Raw genomic sequence first — 27,229 nt, 5'->3', positions numbered from 1 at the left:
TAGGTAAGGTTTAAGGTGTCTCTCCTTTGAATCACGTAGGACTTGCACTGCCTACCTTGAGGCATTTAGAGATATGACTCAAGAAGCAGTTCCATTGGAACTTAGTGTGTGAGGATCAGGGACTTTGAATTAAATCTTATACAATAAGAATAGTTATACAAGGCAGAGTCAGCTTGTGTGAATACCAGTAGACAGCAATGGGAAATACTGTCTAGCATCTAGCAAACAGAGACTCCAAAACTCATTCTCCAGGACAAAGGGAAAGTTAGTTAGGTATTGTCAGAGTTTCTGTATTGCCCAATTCCTGCAATTGTTAAGTCCCAAAGAAATCAAACAGAGGTCTATATTAGTTATAAACTGATTGGCTCATTAGCTCAGGTTTCTTATTAACTCTTACAACTTATATTAGCCTATTATTCTCATCTGTGTTAGCCACATGGCTCAGTACCTTTTTCATTGAGGCAGTCACATCTTGCTTCTTCTGTGGCTGGTCAGAACTGCAGAGGAATAGGCTTCCTTCTTCTCAGAATTCTCCTGTTCTCATTGACCCGCCTCTACTTCCTTTCTGGTTGTCCTGCCTATACTTCCTACCTGGCTACTGACCAATCAGTGTTTATTTAAAATATAATTGGCAGAATACAATTGTCCCACACCAGTTAGGTGTTGTTTCTTGAAGTCAGCATCAGTCAGGAGGACATGAAGCCCAGAGATGCTTCTTTCCTGTCTTTTGGGTTTCTGTACACACTTTGGTCAACTATTTCCACTTGATACCTTGCAAATAAGTCTGGAGAATAAGCCTAAAGACCAATTATACATGATATTGTCTCCTATCCAGTCTGTTTCCCCTCATTCTGGAATGCTGTTAGATGCTCCTGGAACATCATTTATTCAATGCTATTTTTCTACCTTTGAAACTTTAAGCTTTAACTTCCTATCACCCCATCATTTTGTATCCACACAGGATGTTTTAAAGTATGGCAGTGCCACTTTAATTTTTATATTTTTCCAAGTTATGTAACATAGTATCTAACAGTACTAAACACGTCTTGAAATTTTGATTCATAACTCTCAAGAGCTATGTTTAAACACTTCTTAATGGTGCTATTTCATCCCAAGGCTATAGTTTCACCCTTCTTTGTAGTGACACCATATTATTAGTGGAAGGAACAGAACACCTAGCTTTGTATTTCTCATGATTTGCTAAGATTAGCTTTCTCTGCTTGTTCATCAGATCGTACCACATGCTACTAAGCAAATGGTAACATATCCCAATAAGTCCACAAACAGTTGCTAATTTCTTGTTGAAAACAACACCATAGTTTATTTTTACCAACTAAAGAATGATATATCATGGATATTTGGCACTATCAAATCTTATGATGTACCTGGAGCTTGTAGCATAACCTAATTCTCTACCCAAATAGTATGAGGTCCATCATAAGATTGTAAGAGATTCTTTATAGTTAACGGATATCTTCTAGTATAGGTCGTGAACCTCATGGACACAATATATGGAAAAGAAAAAGAAACATATGTATATAGATGGTGCTATCAGTTGCATTACCCATAATTCACTTCTGAACTAGGCTTTGCATCCAGGATCCCTGAATACCTATTCCTTCCCTGAGTTTTAGCAAGGTACTTGATAAACAACAGCTTTTAAATGCAGGGAAGATTAAACAGTCTAATTTCTTGACATGGATAGGTAAGGAGTCTGAAACACAAATGCTCTAGAATTATAATGTCTTAAGCCGCAATCTTTTTTTTTAATTTTTTATTCATATTCAAAGTACTTGAGCCTGCAAGTCCCCATGTTCTTCAGGAATAGCACTAATCCTAAGAATGATCACACCTTTAAAAATGCTTTTATACATTCTTTTTAATTTCCTCATATCACTTTAAATAAAGAAGGAAAGTGTTTGTCATTTCTATTCAGTTACATAGAATTGAAACACTGCTATGTAACAGGAATCAACACACTAATGCACAGGGTGAGAAGGTCAAGTCACTTTGGTCTGGGCTGCTTACACTTAAGTCTTGACCTTGTAAACATTTCCACAAGAGGTAGAACATAGACATTTGACTTTTTGTCAAATAAGCAATAGTAAACAATGATTAGGAGAGCCTAATAAATTAAAGATTTTGTAAAGGCATTGAATATATTTTCTTGTTTTAGAAACCATAGATAAAGGAACATAGAGATTTTTCAATAAATTAGAAAGTGAAACATTACATTTTGTAATGCCTGCATCTTCAAATTTCCATTGGTTTCATTTGATAGTGTTTGAAGTTATGATTACTAATGACTTCACATTTTCACCTCTTTGTGCACAATACAAGTATTTCCTTTTGTTATGGAATTGTCCAAAGTATCAGGATTTGAAAAACATGTTCAGCCACTGCCCCTTCTTTCTTTGCTCTCGTGGTAGCTGGGGATGGATAATGGCATCAGTACAACAGAGATTTTGAGTTTCAGCTGCATTCCACATTGTTCATTTAAGTGCCTCCAGCTGCTGTCCCCATAAACACGGTGTTAATGGGTGGTAACGAGGACACCATTTCTCTGTTGCTTGCTCCATTGGAGTCCAGGTTATCTTGAACTGGATACTGACTGGAAGTTCCATACATACACTGGGATGAAGACGAAGGAACCTGGGTTTGCAAGTTGGAGGCTAGAAGGGAAAATATAATCAACAATTTAAAACAAATTATTCCTTTTTCTTCAAGTGCTATTCACTTAGAACTTCTTTATGTCTTTATTTTTTTTTGCATTTAACATGTATCAGTTGTTTTAAATGTGACCATGCATAATTAACCAGGACAATAATATTTTCTTCTATTTTTTCCATTCATTGTCCTGTCAGGTATTATTTCATAGAAGAAAATATTATATTAAAAGTTAAAGTTATTTTTTAATAAGTTGCTTTTGGTTAATATTTAAAGTAATGGGTGTTATCATAGCATCTATGATCTTTATACTTGTTCTGATTTTTTTCCATCTCCCATTAGGCCTTCCCCAAACTCCTTTTCCCCTTCAGCTAATTCCTCCTCTCCCTAGTTAATCCTAATGTCTACTTTCTCATCACATGCATTCCATCATAATATATATACATATGTATATATTTGTATGCATATATTTCATATCTATTGAGTTATTCCTCCTTTTTCATGATACTTTATGATCTATATGCATAAACATATATAAATGTACTTTTCTCATATACACATAAGTATATATATCATAACTACATATTCATATTTATTTATTTACATCCAGGTTCCACATATGAGAAAAAGCCTATGCTGATGAAATTATCTTTGTAATGTATAAATTTGCAAATTCATTGCCTTACTCTTCCTTTCTAGAACATAAACTTCTTCCAAGCAAAAATTATGTACTGATTACCTCATTATCCCCATATTTAGGGTCTGAAATAGAGTTGCTCTAAAAAACTTTGTTAACGTGTTTAACAGGTCTAGGTCTCTCTGGCATGGCTGATGCTGTCGTCTCAGTCTCAAGGATAGTGTTCTCTGCCTCTAAGGATTAGGCTTTATAACTAATAAATATTTAATGAGTCCCAGGCCTCACAGTGCTTGTTAACTTATCCCCCTTCTCCTTTCACTCTGAAACCCAGGTTGCAATCTGCTCAGTAGCCAGCTCTGACAGCTAAAGCTTAGAATCCACCCTACTTCCAAGGCATGTTCCATCAAAGCGTCCATTATCTCTACAAGTAAACAGAACTAATAGTAACAGTAGCAACGAGGCACATTTTAGTCTGGTGGTGAGGAAACGTCCTGAAGTGGAATTTTCTGCTTCATTAGAGTAACCTAGAAGCAATGACTATTAGCAGATAGCAAGAGATGAGTCGCTAGACCACTCAGGGCACATTTCTGATGGCCACAGGAAGGGAAGAAGTACTTCCTATTGAATTATTGGAAAAGTACACTGAGCGACGAGAGATGGAATTTATTTCATTTTCCCAGGGTTTCTATTGGGTGTCATATGCCCTTCACTTACACCAGTGTAAAAATCAATCCCATTGAAGATTTGAATTCTCTCATAGAAACATTAAAACTCTTCTTTTGATACTTGACGTATGTACACCTTCCCTGTATTCCACTTTGCAGAATTTGGCAAATTAAAATATGTTCATCACACCATTGACACTTATTCAGGCTTCCAATGGGCAACTGCTTTAAGTTCAGAAAAAGCTGATTCAGTAATCACTCATTTATTATAAGTCATGGCTGTCATGGGTATACCTACACAAATAAAGACGGATAATGGTCCTGCTTATGTCTCTAGGAAAATGAAACGGTTTTTTGATTATTACAATATCAACCATGTTACAGGTATACCATACAATCCTACAGGTCAAGTAGTCATATAAAGATCAAATTGAACTATAAAGGATATGTTTAACAAACAGAAAGGGGTGGAAAACACCCCCAGAAATAGGTTACATAATTCTTTGTTAACCTTTAATTTTCTTAACGCTAATGAGAAGGGAACAACGGCTTCTGAAAGACATTGGATAATGTAAAAGTCTACTGAACTAAATCAACCATTTTATTTCAAGGATGTGCTTACCTCACAATGGAAGCCAGGAGATGTGCTGCGTTGGGGAAGGGGTTTTGCTCTTGTCTCCACAGGTGAGGAAAAATTGTGGATACCATCAAAATTAATAAAGGTTCGGTTTAAAAAAGAAAAGCCACTTGTAAAAGGTAAATAGCAATTCATTCACAAGGATGGCGAGCATACTGATGGTAAGAAATACAGATAGGTTGGGGGCAGGGTTCTTTTCTTATCTCCACATAAAATACCCATCTTCAAAGAATTTAGGGGACCCTGAATATTTAATTACTGATGGATGGAAACTACTTACGATCCACTAAGGATCAACAATAAAACTATACATGTTCTGTAAATGTTAATTTTTTATATGTCTTATTAAACATTTCTTTATAAATATGTAAAGCTGGTTTTGGAGTTGGACTATGGCTCAGTCCCTCTTCAATTCCAAGCCTGTTGATAAGAGATATCTCATAGTTTCTGTCTCAGGTCAGGAGCCATGAAATGAGACAGAATAAGAATAATTATGTACTTGATAAACTTTCTTTGCCTTTCCTCGTATATATGTCACTATATGTCCTTGTTGTTAATGCTTACATTTCCCATAACAAGCAACAAATTTTCCTACATTAATCTTTAAAGTTTCCAGGATAAAGATGGGGCCCCAGGACATCAACTCAATCTGGTTATTATGATGTCATGAATATTTTTTAAACGCTAAAAATTAGACTTTTTTTGTACCAACTACACAAGACAATTTCAAATGGTGCACATTTTTAACAACACTCTGGACGGACCTTCTCAAAACACTCAGAGACTAGTTACAATTTTCTTAGGTCAAAGGTTAATTTGGGAATTTTACCATCATTTGCTTTCACAGGAGCCCCTAAGGAGAATGTCTCCCCCATGTCAGCTAAAAGCAATCTTAGAGGACGACATCCCCTCTCCCAACAGAGTTTGCCCTCAGGGTTAGGGACATCATTTACTGGTTGGTTTAGGGTTGAGGGGATGGGGAGATATTTTATGGAATTAGGGGTATTTAAAAAAAAAAGGGATTAACTGGTTTGATGGGATGATTGGTATTTGTGAATTACTATTTTTAGAAAATTGTATTGGTACTGTTTCTTGTATATTAATATATTGAATTTTGAAGGTTAGTGTTCCTACCTCTATTTTTGTATAAGAGTATGCTTATAACTTTGTCTATATTGTATTGATACATTTACCATATTACAATGTACATTTCTACCTCTGATATTATTTATATAATAACATTGTTTACATTTGATATGTAATGACATTGTTTACAGTTGAAGATCATTGTCTTCATATATTGCACAGTTGTTTATTCTCTTAGTCTTCAAGTTAGATAGGTATTGAGAATTAATCAGGTCTTTTAGATACATACAGATTATATTTAGTATAGATAGTATAATCTTCAGCCTCTTTAAAGAGCTGTAGAAAATGGCCTTTAATCTAACCTAGAATTCTGTGCCAACGAGACACAATTACTCCTGGCAACGCCACTCTACTCCTGAGAGAACTTTGAGCACCAAAGACACTCCACTGGGAGCTTGTCTTCTTGACAAAACTGGCCTTTGGGTTAAGAAAAGCACATCCCACATCTACCCATAAGTGGATAAAACAGGATTGTCTTATCTTGCCAAGACAGAGTAGGATAGTTCTAAGAAAGTTCCTTGCCTTTAATAATGGTATGTCAGTTATGTTAGGCCTTAGCCAAAGTTGGTTGACTCAATATTGCAAACGAGACTTTGGAGGATTGCCCAGATAGTCAGTTGTCTCTGTCATTTGTTGCACATTTTGGATATCTCTCGTTTTTTAAATAATATTAATTCCCTTCTCAGATCTTTGACAGAGTTAAAGATTATATATGAGGCTCAGGTTGGAAGAAGCAGGTAGAAGACTTCATAGCAGGTACACTGATTTGCTCACTTTGACTTGAATTGTATGTTACAGAATAATTAAAAATAGCAACATTTTCTTGCCTGGGTGCTTAATCTCATTTAAAAAAAATGGAAAAATGCTAGCTGCCACCATCGCTGGCTACACTTTTGCAAATACTCCCAGTGGTATGCGGTGCTGATGGAGATTATGGAGCCTAAAGATAACTCCTGACACTTTCTACTGAGTCCACTGTAGTCATAAAGGAACGAGAAAAATGTATCATTCCTGTTCCCATAAAGCTCGCTAGTATTTAGAATGCCTTTGAAAAGCTGTACTAAAAATTTTATACACAAACATAATTTATTATTATATTTGAAAGGAGCAAAAGATCTTAAACTAGGTGTGCACTAATCATACAAAGAATAAGAAATGGAAATTTACTTTTTACTCAAACAAAAAAAAAAACAGCTTTGAGTCCAGTGATAAATTACTTTAGGGTCACGCATGCCTACTTTACCTGGACTCCCCCACCCAACCAGGTCATTCTGTGTATCTGAAGTCCGTTACTTAATGTTTTCAATGGCCATGAAAACATCTTACCTACTACAGGAGTCCGACATGCAGCTGGAGAGGATGTGTCTGGATAAAATGAGCCACTCTGCTTCCGGCTGCTGTCATCTAAAATGTTAAGTGGATCATGAATATCACTGTAGGGAGGCAGTGAGCGAACGCTGCTGATGACAGAGACGTGTTGGTTCACCATGGATCCCAGCCTGTGAGTCTCCGAGTAGTTTACAGTGTTTCCATAGTATCCTAGAACAGAACAAGTTGAGAATATTCTGTTTGCTTATTACTGAATCACCCCAGGAAAGGTGAAAGCAACAACGTAGTTGGGTATCATCTTAAAAACATCAAAGGATCAATATCATTTCTATTAACTTGAGAGTTGGACTCACATTTTTAGGTAGTATGGTTTAGTATTATATATCTGAGTTAAAAGGTAACTGACATTTTACTCATTTTGAGACTGACTATACCATTGCCATATTTTCTTTATCTATCTTTACCATGTTTTTATAATGTTTATGAAGAAAGTCACAAGTACTGTTATCCCTTTAAAGCTTACTTCTCAAACACAAATTCTATTCACAGAACCATGTTCCTGGCTGAAAGACTGGGCTACACCTAGGAGAGAGTCTTCTTAAAAGTTTAATGAATTCAGAGGTCTTTCAGTTTTCTTAACTTCAGGGTTTTGTTTTCAACTAAACAGGGAATATTGATTTTAGCGCCAGTCTTATGTGCTGCTAATTCTCTAGAAGACATAGCTTCCATAGAAAATGTTGTCAAGGGAAAAAATAATCTTATTTGTAGGTATCTGGCATATGTTTTGACTGTTTTCAAATCATTTATGATAAGCTTTAATAAATACACAAGAATTAATTGGGTGTGGCAGACCATTCTACAAGAGCTAAAATTTCGTTTTTTTTTTTTCAGTTTTTACTGGAAGGTGCATTGCTCAGCAGAGGTGATACCCCATATCAGATTGCTCTACTGCCTTCTCCAAAGCCAGGAAAACGTCTTTAAAAGTTATATACCATTAGGAGAATTAGAAGGCAAAGGGGCTCCTTGGCAGCTGCCAGCTCCTGCATTACTAAGGAAATTGAAGCTTCCTGTGCTCAAAAACTGCATGCCATGTGACTCTTGCATGTGTGTGGAGGGTCCATAGCTGGAAGGTGGCCTGGGATTGTATGGAGACCCGGCACAACTGCCACCGAAGAAGTCTCTAGAAAGCTGTTGTTCAGTCCAGGCAATGCATCGCCCATGTTCTGCACGGTGAGGAAAGAGGCTTGATGCAGGGTGAGACTGTGTCCTAAACACAGTCTGATAGTTGGAGTTGGTCCCATACAAGTCATGGTTGGCTGCAGGGAGGGTAGGATAAATTGGCTCTGGATACGTTGAGCAGTGTGTTGGAACTGGGAGAACTGAGCCCACACTTGGGGGTCTGCCTGCCATTGGCCCTTGGTTAATGACGCTCCCTCGGCTTGCCATGGCTGGAGAAATAGGTGGTGTCATCAGATGGCCAGTGCTCTGCGAAAGCTCTATTTGACCTGGAAAAAAGAAAAAGAGCGAGAACATTCTGTGAGCAGCCTGGTAAGCAGACAGGACTATGACTTTAAAAGTATTCAAATGATTTATGAAATGAAATTTGTTCCAATTTAGTAATTTCTACTTTATATGAATAACTGAATGGGAGAATATATAGGCACTCGTATATTCACTACACAGCTATATTTCACAGCAGTGGTAACTTGGAGTTGGTAAGAGTAAAATCTAGGATTGTTTCATTTTCTCACAGGGTAGGGGAGGTGGGGAGGATCTGGGGTAATCTGAGAGGAGTTGGAAGGAGAAAGGGGAAGGGGAAGAATGTGATCAAAATATATTGTATGAAAAAAAATATTTTTTTGGGGAGGGGGCTTTTCAAGACAAGGTTTCAATGTATAGCCTTGGTTAGTCCTGGAACTTTGTAGACCAGACTGGTGAAAAATATTTTTAATTAAAAAAAAGTCACAGGTAGGATGGGCAAAGGAGCATGATGCCCACATTGTACTATAACAAAAATTGCAGTGCTCATTGTTTAAGAGACAGCTGAAAACATCATGGATACATGACTGTCAAGCAATGGGATTTACAAATGTCTCCAACCCCCTGGGCTTTCTTTGGTATAATTAAGCCATGGTGTTACAAGGCTTCTTTTGTCTTAAAATTCTGCATGCCCAATGAATTAATGTACAAAATGGGACTTTTATAAAGCCCATGAGCCAATAAGCATATTTAAAACATTCTCTGACATCTAGTTCATATCACTGAAAATTCATTTTGCTGCAAAGCATAAAATTATTGTCTAGCGGTCCTTCAGCCAAAAAATCAAATAAGCAACCCAGTTTTTAAAGGCAGAATTTTGGGCACAGTTACTACCCAAGCCCACACCCAGGGCCTGGGGTTGGCCCAACCTACCATCTCCCCCATTTATGTCCTGCTCATGAAGGGACTGATCCTGTGGAAGAATACCCGCAGGGTCTCCATGACTGAGGGAAGTGGCAGGAGAGCCAGCCCAGAGGAGTTTTGGTAAGGGTCCAGTGATGATGGTGTACCAGAAACCACAGACCTTGAATCTGACCAATGACTCATTGCAATGAACATTTGCAAGTAAAGCTGATTGGGTAAAAGCATAGACTGTGTGAGGAGGTGTTGGAGAGGCAGGAGGGAATTAGAGTGCATGATGTGAAATTCCCAAAGAATCAATATAGAAATTATGTTTTAAGAGTAGAATCTGAAAATTCTTTCAGTTGAAATGTTCTTTGTGTTAATAGTTCATATACGGTAAGGGATTTTAATTTTACTTAAAGTGCAATGCAGTGTATTTTTTTTTATGAAGTAAATAATTTGGTGTCCAAAGAAGAAAGAAAAAGGCAGGGTTTTGATGTAAAACTCAGCCCGGACTGAACTCGTGACCTTCTTACCTCAGTTCCCTGAATGCTGGGAGCACAGATGTCTGCCATCATGCCTGGAAAGCAGCCCACATTTTATCTTCAAAGAATCTTAAAGATTTTAATGCATATCTAAGATAGGTTTTCTTCCATTAGATGAAGAGATGTTTTCTTGCTTCTGATATGAGTTATTGTTAGTATGTGATAATCTCATAAGTAATGTATAAATATAATAGTATTGCAAAAGGTGAGAAATCTAAACTCATATGTTTAAAAAACTTTTTTTTTCTTTTACAATATTTCTCCTTGGTATTCCTGGGTGTTGAAAGAACAGAAGGACTGGGCCCACTGTGGTGGGCTGGAAGCTACGTGTGCTTTCTTGTTTCTCCGCATACCTGGGAGTGACATGTTCTCAGCGTTCTCAGATGGGAATGGGTGCAGAGCGGGCGGTATGGCTGCAGGCTGGCTGGAAGGCAAAGGGACGTAGGCTGTCTCCACGTGGCTTTCATTCTTCACGGTGTCATTGGAAAGTGAGCTGCTCTTATTACGGTTGGCCAGAAAGCACGAGCTCGGGGAAGCCAAGAAGGCAGCTTTACTCGCATCTGCAAACGGTATTGGTATTTGAAAGTGACAAAGAGGAGATTGTGAAACGGTCTTCGTGGACAAGGCCAAGCCAAAGACCCTGAAAGTGAATCTTGGTTGAGTAATGAATCTGGAAACTCCTGCATGATATTTTCCGCAGGAGACAGGCTGGAAGGCTTTGGGTTTGCGAGTTGGGTCTTTGTGGATAGGTATATTCAGAAGGGCACTAAACAACCTATTCTGGGCTAAACAGGTTTCAGAATGCAGACTTCTCACCTGAAACGGGCTATCCTTCTCCCATCTCCCATTGCGTTTCTACGTGGCATTGCTACATGTGTTGTTTGGATTACAAGAATTTTTTGCGGGGGTCGGGGTATGGCAGATGCTTCTCTAACTTCATCTAAAGTCTCAGAAATTAAGAAGGTTAAGTTGCGTAAACTTCCAGCTTCCGTTGAGAAACTCACTGCTGTGTCTAAATGGAGGGGAAAGGGTATTACTCCATCCCCGGTCCAGGTACGATGCTAGAGGTGCTAAGCTGGGAGGAAAATTAAGACTAGAGAAACCCCCCCCCCATGTGTCCCTGCAGATCTTTAAACTTGGGTTTCGATAAGGAAACATGGGCAGTATAATAGTTGTTTAAGTTACCTGAGTTCTTCATGTATTTGTCCAATAAATTCTGTAGTTCCTGCTCTTTGTCATTGTTAAATTGAGTCTCCATGGCCAGGAGAATGTATTCATCCAGAAGCATCCGGATCAGGTGGAAAGATCCTTGTTTATAGAAGAGGGGGCGTGCACAGAGAGAAAAGGGGGGAAGGGAGGAAAAAGGGAGAAGGAGGGAGAAAAAAACTTATCTTTGTGACCATCTCACCACACTTTACAAGGAACAAGTGAAATAAACAAACATGTGTTGGACTTTAAATGACCCGCTAAGACCAACATGCTTCACTTGGGTCTCTAATCTTTCTGTGTACCTCCTGCTCAGCTCCCTGTGTGCACTGTCCTGCTAGTCCTTCGGCCACTAATTACATCAAAGGGAAACTCGGATGAAAGTGAGACAGGCTTTATGCTTTAAGAGGGCACACACCGGAGCATGATAAGCTTCAGCTAGGGAGAATGAGCTCTCTTCTGCTTGATTTCTGTTTACATTGTACTAAATAATTAGACAGTGGCCAACTTTCTCTGAAATTTTTATCAAATAAGATGTCTTTCTAGCTTGAACCTTATTTGATTTAAAAATAAAAGCCAATGAGTGATTTTCATGTGAAAGACAGACCTGGGAACTTTAAAGCTCTTTGAACTGTTCAACCATTTTCCTAACAAAAGTTTCCCCTTTATACCAAAGTCAGACCAGTGCTGTGCATTTTAAGAAATTTTAAAAATATTTGAAATGATAGACTATATTGTTTTTGACCTGGCAACACATTATTTGACTTTAATTCTTTTGAACCCTAGATGAAACTTTAGTTGACTCGAATCTGTTTTGTAATATGAAAAGTTCTTAAAAACCCAAACCACTGTCTATATATTTAGTATTGTAACTGAAAATTAGTGAGCTCAGAAAGTTTAGGGCAAACAAGATACCAACATTTTGAAAGGACTAACAACCCGATTTATATTGCGGGTTTAAAAATCAGGCAAGACAGTTCAACACTTAGGAACCTGTGCCTTCTAAGTTACACATGGATTCTTCAAGTGCAGCTGTGTGGATCCTGGGGAAAGATGCAAGAGGCAGCTTTATTACACAGTGAGTAGAGCCTCTGGGGGAACTGGGTTGCAGTTATTGCTTTTACTTTTTTGTTTTATGAAGAAAATCTATGCAAGCACTTCTATGCATGGTTTATGTAGGGAAAAGTATTTTTATTTAGACCACCTCACCTAATACCTATATGTTATGAAAAGAATATTCCTCAGACTGGCTTAGGGAACACTAAGGAAATCCTCAAGGAAAGAAACAGAGTTAGGATTTGAAACTGCAGGGATCTGATTTCAGAACCGCAGCTCATAACTACCATTCTCTACGTGGTTGACATTCATGGTTTTGAGAAGGTAAAAAAAAAAAAATCAGTAATAAGGCACTGAAAATGGGTGAGCGGAAGAACGGGTGAGATGATTCGGAAACCAATCATTGTAAAGCACACTGAGTACCAAAACTCGACGCGTTGTTTAAGGTGAGGCTGTGCATTACACGGGCACCGAAAAAGCTCCACTTTAGCAGGAAGTCTTGAGCCCTCTTCTTCAGAGATCGTCCATTTTGTTTGCTTGTCTAAAAGTAAAAGAGCAAATCGAAGCTATGAAATCTGCTGTCATTGCACGTGAGTCCTGTCCAGACGAACAGCAGATGAACTGCCCGACAAGCAGATAGTGTGACTATGATTTGTCCAGCAAGTTTTAACTTCAGCCTGTGGGTGGTATTTTGTTTGGGTTTTATTTTTGCTTTTGCTTTTGTTTTGTTCTGTTATTTTGTTTTATAATTTTAAAGACACTATATCTTTATTCTTTATAGCTTGGTTTCCTATCAGAATTAGATTATAAAATGAAATTTACAGTGTATTTTTATCTTCACTTGTTTTTGATAATGCTTTAAGAAGGACAGAAGGTAAGGTATGAAGCGAGGGTTTCACTTTTCTGTAAATGATTAACAGACTTCTCTGGTACTGAACGAGAGTCTGTTTTCCTTCCCGAACAAAAAGTCCCCAGACTATAACCAGTTTCCTTGATATGGAGTGGCTCGCGCCAGCTAGTGAGAGACATATTTGTTCTCAATGCCTCTCTTCATGATGGATGACTTGAAGGTTAACTGAAAGAGTTGAAGAAACCAAATAGAAAATGTAAGATTGTGACCTTTCAGAATCGGAATTTTCGTGCATAAAAATCACAGTTCCAATAAGTATAAAGAAAAGTTGCTTCTTTGGGAAGATGCAAATCTTTCCATTTCTAAGTTTATCTTTAATTAATGCTGTTGTTCAGGCATAACTGTATAAATTGATGATAGAGAAAAAAATAGTATCCCTGAGCCTGTGATTAAGAAAGAATCAGAACTGACTCCATGTTCAGTGCTTTCAAACTGATTGTATTCCTAATTTTAATATTTGGGTCATTCAATTTTATAGGGTAGCAAAACCTTGACAAAGAATTTTAATATTTTAAGATCAGCAAAGAAGCCATAAAATCTCATTATGGCATTGTTGAACAAAGTATGTTTTAGTAGATGTTCCTTCTCCTCATCTCTTCCCCTTAGCAGCTACACTTGAACTCCCCGTAATCCCACCTCGTCTCCTATCTCTCTCATGTATCCTTTTCCCACCTCCTCCTTTCTCATCCCCTGTTTTTACCCTTCTTGCCTTTCCCCACAGTTACATGTAATGCGTACACAGTCTCAGACTCCATCTCGGGCTCATGTGTGAGGAAAACACATGGTTTTGTCTTTTGGGGCTTGGGTCACCTCACTTGACACTATGTTTCCCAGATCCAGCCATTGTCCAAAAACATTTCATCTTTCCTAAAAGGTGAAAAAATTCCACTGCATATATGGGCCACATTTTTCGCTATCCATTTATCTGTTGATTGCCATCTAGGTTGGTCCCAGTTCCTTGTTATCACAAATAAACAAATTACGGTTTAGAAATACACAGTGCGGACCTTTTCCACACCAGTCAAAAAAAAAATACAGCCAGTTTAGGATACTTCCTGAATTTTTCATAAAATTACCTTAATAACTCTCTGCTCCACCACAGTATCCAGCCACTCAATAAATGCCTCGACCGTAGCGTTCTTCTTAAGGAGGTCCTTCAGTTCGTGGAACACAGTGATGGAGTCATCTTCCATGTCAAAGGGAGGAGAAGGGGGAACAGAAGGAGAACACGCAATAGTTGGGAAGAGGAAGGGAGTCGATGGGAGTGGGAGGAAGAAGAAGGGTAGTTAAGGATGAATATGATCAAAATACATTATATGCATAGAAAAGGAAAATCTCATAACAAAATTTGCTACTATGAATAATTAGCATTGTGGTAAATAAAAATTAAAATATACCACAACCACTCTGAACCCAAGACAAAACTTTGAGATTAGAAATATTGTGGATAAAGGGGAAGGGGAAATGGATCAATGTGTGTTAAATGCATTAACTTCTTATCCTGATAATAGTAACAAGAATGCTTAACATAGTCATCAGTATATCTGTTTCAGGATATACTGAAATGTAGGTTTATACTTTATATGTGTACATTTACACATGTTCTTGATAGGAATAATTAATATGATGAATATTCCTTTTTAAATCAGTCCTTTGATTTATTGAAAATAAGTCATTAGCTACACAGAAAGCTAATGAATGACCTAGGCTAGGCTTGTTGGTTTTCTGATTTCTGAAAGACTGTCTTCTACAAATTAAGCTCTGCACTGCAGAACTGAACCATTTACACAGATAACATCTCTCAAAAAATTTAAAGGGACAGTCTAGGATTATTATCTTGTTGAAGGGTTGCAGTCTTATAAACCATGGAATTAATAGAGCTAACTGAAATGAGGCTTGATGCTGGACTCCAAGATCAAGCCATTGCCATGTTCTGTAGGAAGCTGCAGGGTCTGTCTCAGCAGACAGAAAATAAGGGGAAAATAGGCTGCTGCTATACCTTAGTATTGAGCCCAGATGCTTAACCACACACATGGGTTTGGCTAACTTGGTCAAATCATCTAAGCCTGACTCAGATCTGTATTTTTAATAGCATTATGTTAAAGCACAATCTTTATATGTGTCAGAAACAGTACAATGACAGGAACATAGGACATAAGCAAATATTATTGTATCTCATATAAAAGTGGAAGAAAGTTCAGAAAACTCAAAGCCATGTGGATTGTTTCCTGATTATTTATGTTTTTGTTGTTTCTGGACAGTAAAATGATCAGTTACTTTCATTTTCTTCAGTATTTCCCACAGTAAGTTTAAATTTTCAGTGAGCACAATTTTTGTTCATTTGTTTGTTTTTAATTAAAATGTTTCCATAAGACTTTCTCCAACAGATGTCATTTTGTTGTCAGGGACATTTGGTATCTTCTAGAGGCATTTTTGGTCGCCGCAACTGGAGGGAATGTGCTGTTCGTGGCACCTAGTGCAGACGCCAATGATGCCAATAAATGCCCTAGAAAGAATGGCACAGCCTCCCTGCCCCCCTAGTTATCTACCAAAGGGCCGATAGTGTCCAAATTAGGAGACTCTGTTGTTAGCTAAACAGACTCACGTTCACTGTAGATGTCAGACTCCGTGTCTGTACTGCTGGGTATGGTGAGAAGCGCCTGAGATCCGATGCTGTTTAAGTCAACCTTTTCTATGTCTGATACCATGGAATTCACCACATGCTGGTCAAAGAGAGCTGGCCTGGCAATCTGCACATGGACAGAAAAAGACACTACAGTGTGTCAATTATAGTCTATCGGAGAAAGTCTCTAGTTTTGATAAAAGTAGCTTCTTGAAGGAAGACAATCACAAATAACTTTGGAGCTTATCTCTGTATAAAAACACATTTGTATGTTTTTGTTTGCATGTGTCTCTGTAGGGGCCAGAGGTCTACATTGGGTGCCTTTCTTAGTTTCTTTCTACACTATTTTTTGAGACAAAAACTCTCACTGAACCCAGAATTTACCGACTTAACTAGACTGACTGGCCAGAAAGTCCCAGGGACCCTCGTCGCTCTGTCTTCTCTGCACCAGCTTTATGGTGCACCTGACTTTTGTGTTTGTGTGAGTGTTCATCCTTATGTTTGTATGGAAAATACTTCATGACTGAATTACCTCCTCTGCTCAAACTTTTTCCTCATTTTAAAATTAAAAGTAATAACTGAAACTCATGGTCATCTTTAAAATAGATTTGAAATTTTATTTGAGATTTAGAAGATGGAAATACTATTTTGGATCTATCATCACAAAGCAAGGGTGAGTAAAATGATGATTATTTTAAAAATAACATCTTAATGTTACATTTCTTATCTGGACCTATCTAACTAGTTTTTTCTTTGTTTGTTTTTAATTTGGGGCACTGAAAACCTTCATAAAGGCAACAATTAAGTGATAGTGACAACTGTATGTGGTTTTCCTACTTATGAGTTAATTTCCTGCTCCATGTTTGACAGTGACTGTCGGTAGCAGTTTAGAGTGAAGAGTGCTTGGAGGTTTAATAACATTATATATCGCACAGCCGGGCTGGAGAGATGGCTCAGAGGGTAAGAGCATATACTGCTATTCAAGAGGGTTAAATTTGATTCCCAGTACCTATGCCAGTCAGTTCTCCACCACCTATAATGCTAACTCTGGGATATCCAATGCCTCTGGCCTCTACAGACACCTGTACTGTTCTGCACATACACAGACGCACTCATACTCACTTTAAAAGATAAATGTAAAGAAAGGAAACACACAGCCTCTCTCCTTACAACTTTAACTTATACCAGTTGGTATCTTGCTTTTGAGATTGCAGTAACATTATTTTTATTTTGAAATTAATTAAATCACAAAAGCATCGCAAAACCAGAGTAGAGAATTATAGAATGCTCTCCATCCAACTTCTTATCATACTATACACATCATCTCACATGGGCATTGTCGATTTCCAAGAGCTGGATATTAATCCTTATGCTATACAGTTAGCTAAAATACAGACACACAGATATAATTCTATATCTCTCAGGTCTAGTATTTGCCCTAGGTTTCACATTACATCTTGATGTTGTATGCTTAGTTTCCTTCAAATTGTGAAAGATCCTTAATTGGAAGAGTCCCTTTGATTTGGGTGACTCAAATTCTTGGAGGACCCCATACCTGAGCAAGATGCAAGAAAGATGTCTGTCGCTTCAGAGAGGATACAAATCTTCGCACGATGGGAATTTTCTTGTCAGTAAGGGCTTCTGGCAAGTTTTCCAAGGATGAAACAACCCACTGTTCCCAATTTTTAGCAAAATTTCTTATGTCTGCCAGTAAGCTAAAGAGAAAACTCTGGGTTAGGTTCTACACTGTTCAAAAAATGTATTGAATATCTACATTTCTATGGATGGATCATGTTGGCTAGGACTTCTAAAATCATAAATTTGGAGGCAATAGACTTAGCCTAGAGCTGCTAATATATGATCTGAATTCAAAATGATCAATTCCCTCAAACTCCAGTTCCCTCACCTATTTAATAGGATAAAGAATAGTAGCTGGCTATGAGACTGTTTTAACTCATGAAAAATGCCCTTGTTTGATCCTAGCACAAAATCAATAGGTACCTTATTATTAACTCATAACTCATTATTTTCTGTGAAATACATTTCTTGGAAAATCATGTCAGCTTTTTATTCCGTATTTTGACTTCTTAGATGATAAATATATTGACATAACATTTTATGTGTTTAATCAGTTTTATTAATATATTCTTATCATCCAAATCTAATTTTATTTAACAGATGACTCTATACTATTAATAGAGTCAACTTAAAACTGCAAATTGTTTCAGCATATATATAAGAACATATAAATGTTTAAAACTCTAAAATATTCATATTTGTTTCACAGAAGCAGTCTAAGTACAGCTTATGTGGTTTGTACATGAGAAGCAGTGATAAAATGTAATGGAAAGACTAAGTAAGTTTGGGGTCAAACTCTGGGGTTTAGCTACCTCTGGGACATTAAGTGAACTCTCCACTTCTAGCTTTCCCATTTGGTAATTTTGGACTATAATATCTACTCTTGAATAGTATTTAAGCATTTACTTATCAGTCAGTGACAATGAGTCTACTAAATAAATTTCAGTGTTCTCTGGGTGAGGGAAAGTATGTCTTTTCTTAAGAAGAAAGTGCCCAACTGTATGCACTGATGTGGAAATGTTCTCAGAGGAACTGCTATAATGTTAATATTGAGCTTTTGGTTTTTCAATTGTGCATAGTCAAAGGTATTTTGAAAAATATGATTTAATAAAGCTCAGCTGTTTCTATGTTAGAAATAGTCACCTAACTAGCTGCTTGTCATTAATCATAGCCGTTGGGCCGTAATACAAAATTACCGTGTATAACTAACTTGTGCAGATTATATGCCTAAAGTGTGCCAGGGATAACTAAAAGAAACTACCGACCAGACCAAGGCCAACTATTATATAAAGAAAGAAAGCATTCTGATGAAAATATGTATTTTTGTCAAGCTGTATGCATTGATTATGCATCAAGGCATAAATTAGTTTGTGTTATCTGCTTAAAAATAACTTAAATTATTTTACAGACTGTTTTCAAGAGAAAATTTTGTTTGTTTCCTCCCAAAGTTATATCTTCACCCTAGAAATGGCGGTGTGAAAAATCTCCCCATATATTTTAAATACAGCAGTTAAGATCTTAGTTCTTTGCTGAAAGACGGTTGTAATTTCATTATGCTACTTTCCAATTTTGCAGAATAAATTAAAGTTAATCATAAAAGTACAATAATCTAAGATTTTCTTTCTTAATTCTTGGAATTCCAAGCCATTTCTTTTCATTAGCGTCGTGTATGACGTGAAGCTGCCATTCTTCTGAGGACCTTTCAGGTTTTATTAGCTTAACATACCTTTCAGGCATTTCTTGCATCGTTGCAGGAATGAGGACATCTGTAAGAACCTTAACCAAAGCAAAACAGGGTTAATGTAAACCTTATTTATGTTAACAAATTGCAATCAGAGTTTTGGGGAACGAGCTTGTGTTTTATCACCCAGGGTTAGGCAGAACGGAGACTGAGCCTGGGCCTCTAGGATGAAAGAGCTTCATTCCCAGGACCAAAAATGATTATTTCTAAGGCCAGATGCATTCCTATAGAATAGCATTATTCCTTTCTGAAGGTTAGATATTTCTTCCACAAGAGTGGATATATGTGATGTGTCTGCAAACATAGGAGATGGTCAATCAACAGCCCTAGTGAGAATTACCCATGAATTGGCCTTGTTAATCCCTCACTGTTTTGCAAACTAGAAGCTGGATGCTCTCTTTAAGGGGGGAAAGACCTCAGAGATCTCAGCTTAAACTGTTTTGTTTACTGGGCCCTCTGTGCCTTCCTGGTTCTATTATGAGGAAGAAAACTAAATGTTCTTATTGATACTTAAACCAGAAATTTTTGCATTGGGCTGAAATTTTAAAAATGTTTCTCTCTCTCTCTCTCTCTCTCTCTCTCTCTCTCTCTCTCTCTCTCTCTCTCACACACACACACACACACACACACACAGAGAGAGAGAGAGAGACAGACAGACAGACAGACAGACAGACAGACAGAGACAGAGAGAGACAGAGACAGAGAGAGAGAGCTATTTCTCAGAAGAGCTGAGCTGTCATCCCAAGAGCATTGCTCTGACAGCTGTGTACCTGAGCCTAGGTCTCTCCTGTGTTCACTCAGAACTACCTCTCCTCTCCTACCGATTGCTTTCCCAAGTGGTAAGCATTACAGACAATCACATAGTGCAAACTGAACCTTTCTTTGTAAATATTGGCATTTATTCAATAAAAAAAAACAAAACCAAGACAGTCCTTGCTCTCTCTTGTCCAGCAATGTGAGCTTGAAGTGGAGGCGAGAAAACCCTGCACTTAGCTCTGCATTCTCTCGTTCTATGGCTACTGAGCAGAGAAAGAAACTGTGGCCTCTCACTTCTTCTCCTCAAGTCAATCCGTCAATCGTTTGTAAAGCTGTCTCTCAGTGATGTAGCTGGGTTCTCCTCTAGTTTTCCAAAAAGATAAGAATAAAAAAGTAACTCATTTGCCCAACGTGTCTGAACTTTTATGCAAATGTTCTCAGATTATGTTTTCAAATTATACTTTTTGTTTTTCCATATGACAACTTAACAGGCAAATGCAGGCAAGATGATTTTAAGGTGCGATATCATTTCACCCTTCATTTGGGCTTTCTTACTTCTCAGCTGTGGAAGATGTTCTTTCCCTTCCCACTAAATATTTGGCCAGGTCAACCTGGCCATCTGTTCCAGGATGTCTTGCAATGATTCAAATCTGTGGGCTCTTACTAGGTTAAGGACAGAATTGGACATTAATTTATTCAAGCTAGAGATTTTCAAGGTGTTAATCCTATGAGGGTATCTAATTCTGCTTTCTCCTGAGAAAGCCAATGTTGTAGTATGTTATTATGAAAACATCTCATAAAGGTAACAAAATTTAATGATTTTTCATATATTAGCCATCTTATTTTGCATTGTCCTTAGCTGTAAACAAAAAATTAAGCTGGTTTTGTTTACTGTAAAAAGTTTTTAAAATAATTGTGACTATGTTACAAGCATTCAGGGTGTCATTTAAGGAAATAAATTCTTCATGCTTAGGGCACCCCAAGGAACTTACCTTATAAAGAATTGAGTCACAAACACAGAAAATGTCAATGATAACAGGATTTTCTAGCAGGGGAAGGAGATGGTCAGGCATTCCTTGCCAAAAGTGGAGTAAGAAATGCTGGATCTAGTTGTAGAGCAAAGAGCACATTAACTTATTAAGAACAGGATGTGAACGCTTGCATAATGCCACAGAGAAGCATTCTGTCACCTTACCTCTTCAAAGTTCCCATTGATTGCGTTGTCAAGGATACACTGGCAGTGAGTTTTGTACATCATTATGAGAGTATCAACCTATGTTAAGGAAGAAAAAGCTTAACTAAAGAATTTTTTAAAAATCTATTGTTTGTTTTTTTCATACTTTGAAGTTCTTGTTTTAGACCAGACATTTTATTCAATGCAGAGGACCTGGAATAAGGAGCAGATCCTTATTTCAAGATACCTACCCAATGAAGAATAAAGATGAGGAAATTGGTGACCTGATGCCATATGACATGCTAAGATGCAATATGACACAACATGATTGTGATGAGAACATTTTAAAAGGTAGTAGCAAGGAAACTATTGACTGAAACATCATTTAATTTTCTGCATAAGACAAAACAATGTTTTATTGGAAAAACAGAATGTAAGATCTCAAAATGCACCAACTAGTTGTTGTTGAGACAAGGTCTTGCTTTGTAGCCCTCTCCAACTTTAAATTCAACTATAATTCAACTTTAAATTAAACTATATGGACCAAATTGACCTTAGACTCACAGAGATCTGCCTGCTTCCTCCTCCCAAGTGCTAGAATTAAAGGTGTCTTACCACACATCTGGACTAAAATACATCAACTCTTTGCATGTTAGGAACAGTGTAGTGTAGTGGTTTCAGGTATTAACTTTAATATAATTTTTAATAAAAATTTTAAATGAATTAACACTGATTAGTATGTGTTTTAAAAATGGTGAGTGTTAGCTCTTTGGATCACAGCAGCCTCTATGGTGATGTGGTCATTGTCTGTCCTAACATTTTGTGTTTTACCTCTTTTTCTGGGGACAGCATAGGTCTTTATGGTCTAGTTTGCCAATGAATAATGATGTCATGAGAATTAGCAGTCTCTCTCCAAGGAGTTATGCTGATCACAAACTATATCTCCAACGGGATGTTTTCGAAAAAAACCAAATGAAACTTGTTCTACACTTTAGGCAAAGGTATTGTTTTAGATAGATCACCAAGGCAAATCTTTTACATGAGAATAAGGACAGCTTGAAGAATGGGAGGGAAGTCATAAGACTGTCGAGACTTTGTATCTTCCTATTGTAAGGAAATACAAAGTGGATAGTTGAATGAGGGAAAGGAGAAAAGTGTAGGCAACTTGGGTACAAATATGAGCAAAGTAAGTAATATGCACGTAGTAAATTTTTATAATGCAGTGAATTACTTTATTAAATTTACACGAGTTAATAAAGGATAACTTGTTGGGATACAAAATCTACTAGCTAAAATTCTAGTTCACATGTTGCTTAATTTATTTTTTCAAATATGTTGTTTTACACACAACTCATCAGAAATTTTATATCTTAATATTTCATGTGTTTATTTAATACTTACATGTCTATGACATTAAACTTTAATTGTAGTGTTCTTGTATTCTTCAGAAACATAATTCAATTTTATTTTTTGAGAATAGATATCATTTTAGACGGTACCAGAAAGAGTAAAGTTTCATCTCAGTTATGGACATTAAACACGTCGTGGAGTTGACTACCACCTTGAGTGATGGTCACACTCAATGAAAGAGCAGCCCCCCCACCCTTCCACCAGCTGCTGGGGCTGATATCTACTGGGATCGGATTCTTACTGCGCATTCTCCACTCACTGCTTTGTTAAAATGGTGCTTCAAGCCCTTGGCTTCAGTCCCAACCTCTTTCTAGGAACTGATCGGTCACCTGTGGATCTTGGCAACTGTAAAAAGGTAAAAGGGCTAAGCTATCCTTCAGGAAAAAGAGAAGGGTATCAGTCCCTGGACTCATAAAAGAGTCCACTGGTGATAAACTTTGAAGCCAGGGATCTAATAATAAATCACCCTTGGTACCTGAGTGAGAAATGATCTGCCAGCATTTCAATGTGAAAGATTAGAACTCCTTGGAGGCCAGCAGAGAAACTGAAATAAACTATTGGCACACGTTCCTCGCCTCTCTAGTTTTCTTTGTCGCTTGCTTCCTTCTATGGCTCTCGCCAGGTATATTTACACAGCAAACATCTTCTTAGCATGTTTACATGCAAGCAGTCCTCTCCACAGAGTAGAGCCAATGCCACTCTTCCTCCAAGAAGTCAAGTCCCACTATTTGCCACAAAATTGATTGACAATTTCTCTAGTTAAAAAATCATTGTACCTATAAATAAAAGGTATGGTAACCTTAAGAAATGTGATTGGAGGTGAGAATAGAAGGAAATGGATGTATTCAACATCTGAAAATTATCTTCACTACTTGGCATCTTCTTAGGTGGCATGGTTCATCTGGCAACCAAATATACCCTAGAATTACTCTGCATCTACATGTATCAATAGCTTTAAAAAATCAATATTCTAGTTTTACTTCCTCTTTCTACAAAACACCTATTGCTAAAATGATTCTGTTGAATACTAATGACATCTCTGTGTGTTTGCACTTCAAAATATGAATGTGTCAAAAGCACTTCCATCCAACGTGAATATAATGACTTTTACTTGAAAGAAACATACAAAGATCATTAAGTTCTGATTCAATAATGGTACCCACTAATATATAGGCAATAATTCTCCAACAAATGACTTTAGGAGTGCAGAAATAAAATAAGATTTAGTATGAGACTTTATTAAAGAAACATTGGAAATTCTTATTGAGGAATATTTATAAAATTAACTCAATGAAAATGATTCTTCTTTTTGTCATCTTGTATAACCCTTACATTTTCTAAGCATTCCCCTCATTACTAGGGACAGACTATGTCCTAAAGAAAGGCTCAGTGACAATTGAAATGAAATGATACTAACAAAAAAAAAAACCCTATAAAACTTACCTTTGAAAATCTGGATGCAGTAGACACATTCTACTTTATATCTTCAATTTTAAATTTTAAATAAAAATAATCTCTAGCCTTTTGGGATTTATTTTACCACCTTCTGATTATACACTATCAGAAAGATGGTAAATAATTAATTGGAAAGTGTTTAATCAATGTTAGTAAACATTTGTCTCTCCTATAAATCAATCAATTCTGTTTGATAATGCAGATTTCTGACTGCTTCCTGCAAGTGCCACAAGATCCCCCAGCAAAAGGAGCCAGCATATCAGAAAATCGATAGAGAAGTGTCTTTAATTGATACCTTGTCCTTAGAAATGCATCCTTGGTACACAAGATGTTGAGCACTGGGGAACTCTGGAAGTAGTGTTCCTGTTTTTGAGCTAAGGGAGTATTTACGAGTAAAACCGCCCTGTAGTTAAGAGAGGCACAAAAAGAAGTGTCACGGTTATGGACTCCAAATTCGGCAATGAAACAGAAATGAACGTTTCAAACTGTGTACTTTTAGAAGTTTGGGTAAACTGTGTAATCGAATAAACCAGACGCATCAGCCAATTTGCCCCAAATGTTAAGTAACTTTGTCATCAGAATATTTTCCCTCTCACTTGGGAGTTTTGTTTTGAATATTTGCCATTTTTCATAATTTTTAGAAAGTAATGGTGCATTTTATAAGATTTACTTCTGGAGTTGCTAAAAAGATTTTAGCTACAAAGTCAGGGGCTGCTGGATCCCCACTGCACATTTGCCAGTCACATAAGCAAGACGATGAGAACTAAATCTGCTTGCTGAGTCTCAGGGGGGTTCATTACTGCTAGGACTTCATTAACATCTAATTCCTTTGGTTTCCAGACTCGTGATTTGAACTTCTCTACATCAACGCCCCTACACTAAATTCAGAAGTTTGTCATTCTTTTGCATCTCTGGAGGAAAGCAGTTTTCAGCAAATTACAAAAATATTGCAAATACATATTGTGTAATGAAATGTAATACTGCCGCACGGAAACCTGTGGGAAACTCACCCAGGAAGAGTGAATGTCTGTTTACTGTGGCCCATAGACCAGACTGATTGTTCCTACTCTAAAATAAGTTAAACTTTTCAGAAGTGGTTACCCTTGGGAGGAAAAAACAGAAAAACTAGTAGTTCAAGGGTGATCTCAGCTGCATAGAGAACCTGAGGTAACTGGGACCACCTGAGACTTTGCCTCAGAAAACAAAATTAAAACTAAAAGGGAAAAATAAAAAATTTGAATCAGGAATAAAATTATGAATATGGTAAAGGATAGGAAGGAAGGAATTTTGTTCTGCCTTCTAGTTTCTTCAGACTTCTGGATTTCTCATGTTTCCTTGTTCATCTAGGTCACGTTGAATATGTTTATGAGACATATTGCTGATAGACATAGGCAGGGTTTCCACCACCAGGCATTGTATATCCTTCTAGATTTTTCATGGTAAAACAGGAAAAATGTTCAGGAGACTCTCGAGTCTTTAAACATCAAACATTTGAAAAATCACTAGTTTCAAATGGAATGATTCTATATAAGCTTTGAGCCAATATTAGATTAACATGCAAATCAGTTTTCATAATTGTTATAAATTTTAACCATATCCTCTATTTTCAAGTTTAATAAATATTGAATAAAAATTTAAGAATAGTCAAGAACTATTACAGAAATAATCCTCATCTTCTGATATAATTGCAAGTTGATTTCAACCCACTCCATTTAATTAGTCTTTGATTCAAGATCTATTTCAAAGACTTTCTATGCTTTGGGTTTGCCATATATGACCATTGTCAGTGTACCTCAAAGGTAGGTATAGTAGGCCAAGAAGAAAAAATTTCCAACTGTATGAAAATGAAGAATTTTTTTTTTGGTTTTGTTGTTTGATTTGAGGCAGGGTTTCTCTGTGTAACAGCCCTCATTGTCCTGAAATTCACTTTGTAGACCAGGCTGGCCTTCAACTCATAGAGATTTATCTGCCTCTGCCTCCTGAATGTTGGGACAAAAGGCATGGAACACCATGCCTGGAAAAAAAATTTGTTTTTAATGAAAGGCCAAGTTATAATCTCATTGTAAAACCTGAAACATCAAAACTTCTAGGAGGAAAAAAAAGCAACCTAGGTAGTATTCTTTCCGATGTAGGTGTAGGAAAGGGTTTTCTGCATAGGACTCCATGTGTCCAGGAATTAAGATCTACAATTCATACATAAGTCTAAAACCCTAAACAGCTAAGGCAGCAACCAACTAAGTAAAAAGGGAGCCCACAGACTGGGTAAGGATCTTTGCCATCTATACACCTGACAGAGGAGGTAGATGAAGAATCTATAAAGAGCTCAAAAAACAGTTAAAAATCATGAACTAATTAAAAATGGACTATAGATTTGAATAGAGTTCACAATAGAAAAAATAAAAATAGATAAGCAGTATTTCAAAAAATGTTAATTTCCTCTAGAATTGTTGGAAATGAAAACCAAAGCAACTATGAAATTTTATCTCACCTTAGCTGGGACAGTAAAGATCAATAAACAGCTGACAACATATTCTGGTGAGCCGGTGGGGGAAGGGAATGCTCATTCACTCTTGGTGGGATGGTAAACTGGTTCAGCCACTATCGAAATCATCATGAAAAATTCTCTAAAAGCTAAAAATATATCTACTATATAACTGAGCCATTTCACTCTTTGGAATATGCCCAAAGGACAAAACATGCTACTTGACAAATACTGGCTCAGCTGCGTTTATTGCTCTATTGACAAAAGCTAAGAAGTGGAAATAACCTAAATGTTCTATGAATGCTGAATTTATGATGAAAATGTGGCATATATACACTGTGGAATGCTATTCAGTACAAAGAAAACCCAAAATCACAACCTTTGCAGGTAAATGGGTGGAACAAGAAAGTATCATAATGAGTTAACCCAGACCCAGAGAGACAGATACTTGCATATTCTCTCTTATGCATAGTTCCTAGCTCTAAATGTTTAGATGTGAGTATATAACCTAGAGTAACCACAGAAACTAGGAAAGTAGAGAAGGACCAAGTAGGGGGAGGTGGGAGAAGGTACTCTAGAGACAGGACTAGCAGAACCAAGTGCTATGAAAGGGGACATGAAAAATTCAGGGTAGAAGCTTTTAACCGAAGAGGGCAGTAAGAATGAGAGGGGGAGCGGGGGGTAAATAATACTAAGGAAGTTTGGAAAAGCCATAGTAATCATTTTATGATGACCTAAAATTATATATAATGTATACAAGTTATGTATATATGTACACATATCTGTATAGCATATATATATATACATATATGTATATATAGAGATATATA

The 27,229-nt window shown here is 37.1% G+C and overlaps 1 protein-coding gene across 1 annotated transcript in view; it reads right to left on the bottom strand.

Moving 5' to 3' along the window:
- Positions 1 to 1,971: 1,971 nt before the first annotated feature.
- The window catches only part of Rfx6 (regulatory factor X6), a 52,188-nt gene continuing 26,930 nt past the window's right edge, over positions 1,972 to 27,229 (bottom strand). Inside the window, exons 7-19 of the mRNA XM_050138143.1 lie at positions 24,213 to 24,320; positions 21,074 to 21,151; positions 20,871 to 20,984; positions 19,108 to 19,157; positions 17,359 to 17,518; positions 15,786 to 15,930; positions 14,257 to 14,366; positions 12,694 to 12,811; positions 11,194 to 11,316; positions 10,362 to 10,568; positions 8,074 to 8,586; positions 7,079 to 7,291; positions 1,972 to 2,672 (exon numbers count right to left, since the gene is read on the bottom strand). Of these exons, the coding sequence (XP_049994100.1) occupies positions 2,497 to 2,672; positions 7,079 to 7,291; positions 8,074 to 8,586; positions 10,362 to 10,568; positions 11,194 to 11,316; positions 12,694 to 12,811; positions 14,257 to 14,366; positions 15,786 to 15,930; positions 17,359 to 17,518; positions 19,108 to 19,157; positions 20,871 to 20,984; positions 21,074 to 21,151; positions 24,213 to 24,320 (2,115 nt within the window). The 3' untranslated portion in view covers positions 1,972 to 2,496. The remainder of the gene's footprint in view (positions 2,673 to 7,078; positions 7,292 to 8,073; positions 8,587 to 10,361; positions 10,569 to 11,193; positions 11,317 to 12,693; positions 12,812 to 14,256; positions 14,367 to 15,785; positions 15,931 to 17,358; positions 17,519 to 19,107; positions 19,158 to 20,870; positions 20,985 to 21,073; positions 21,152 to 24,212; positions 24,321 to 27,229) is intronic.

Source organism: Alexandromys fortis, unplaced genomic scaffold (genome assembly GCF_014885135.2).
Source record: "Alexandromys fortis isolate MF-2015 unplaced genomic scaffold, M_Fortis_MF-2015_v1.1 scaffold_14, whole genome shotgun sequence".
NCBI classification, from domain to species: domain Eukaryota; kingdom Metazoa; phylum Chordata; class Mammalia; order Rodentia; family Cricetidae; genus Alexandromys; species Alexandromys fortis.
Note: the sequence above shows the minus strand (reverse complement) of the source record. Positions and strands in the feature narration are given on the sequence as shown.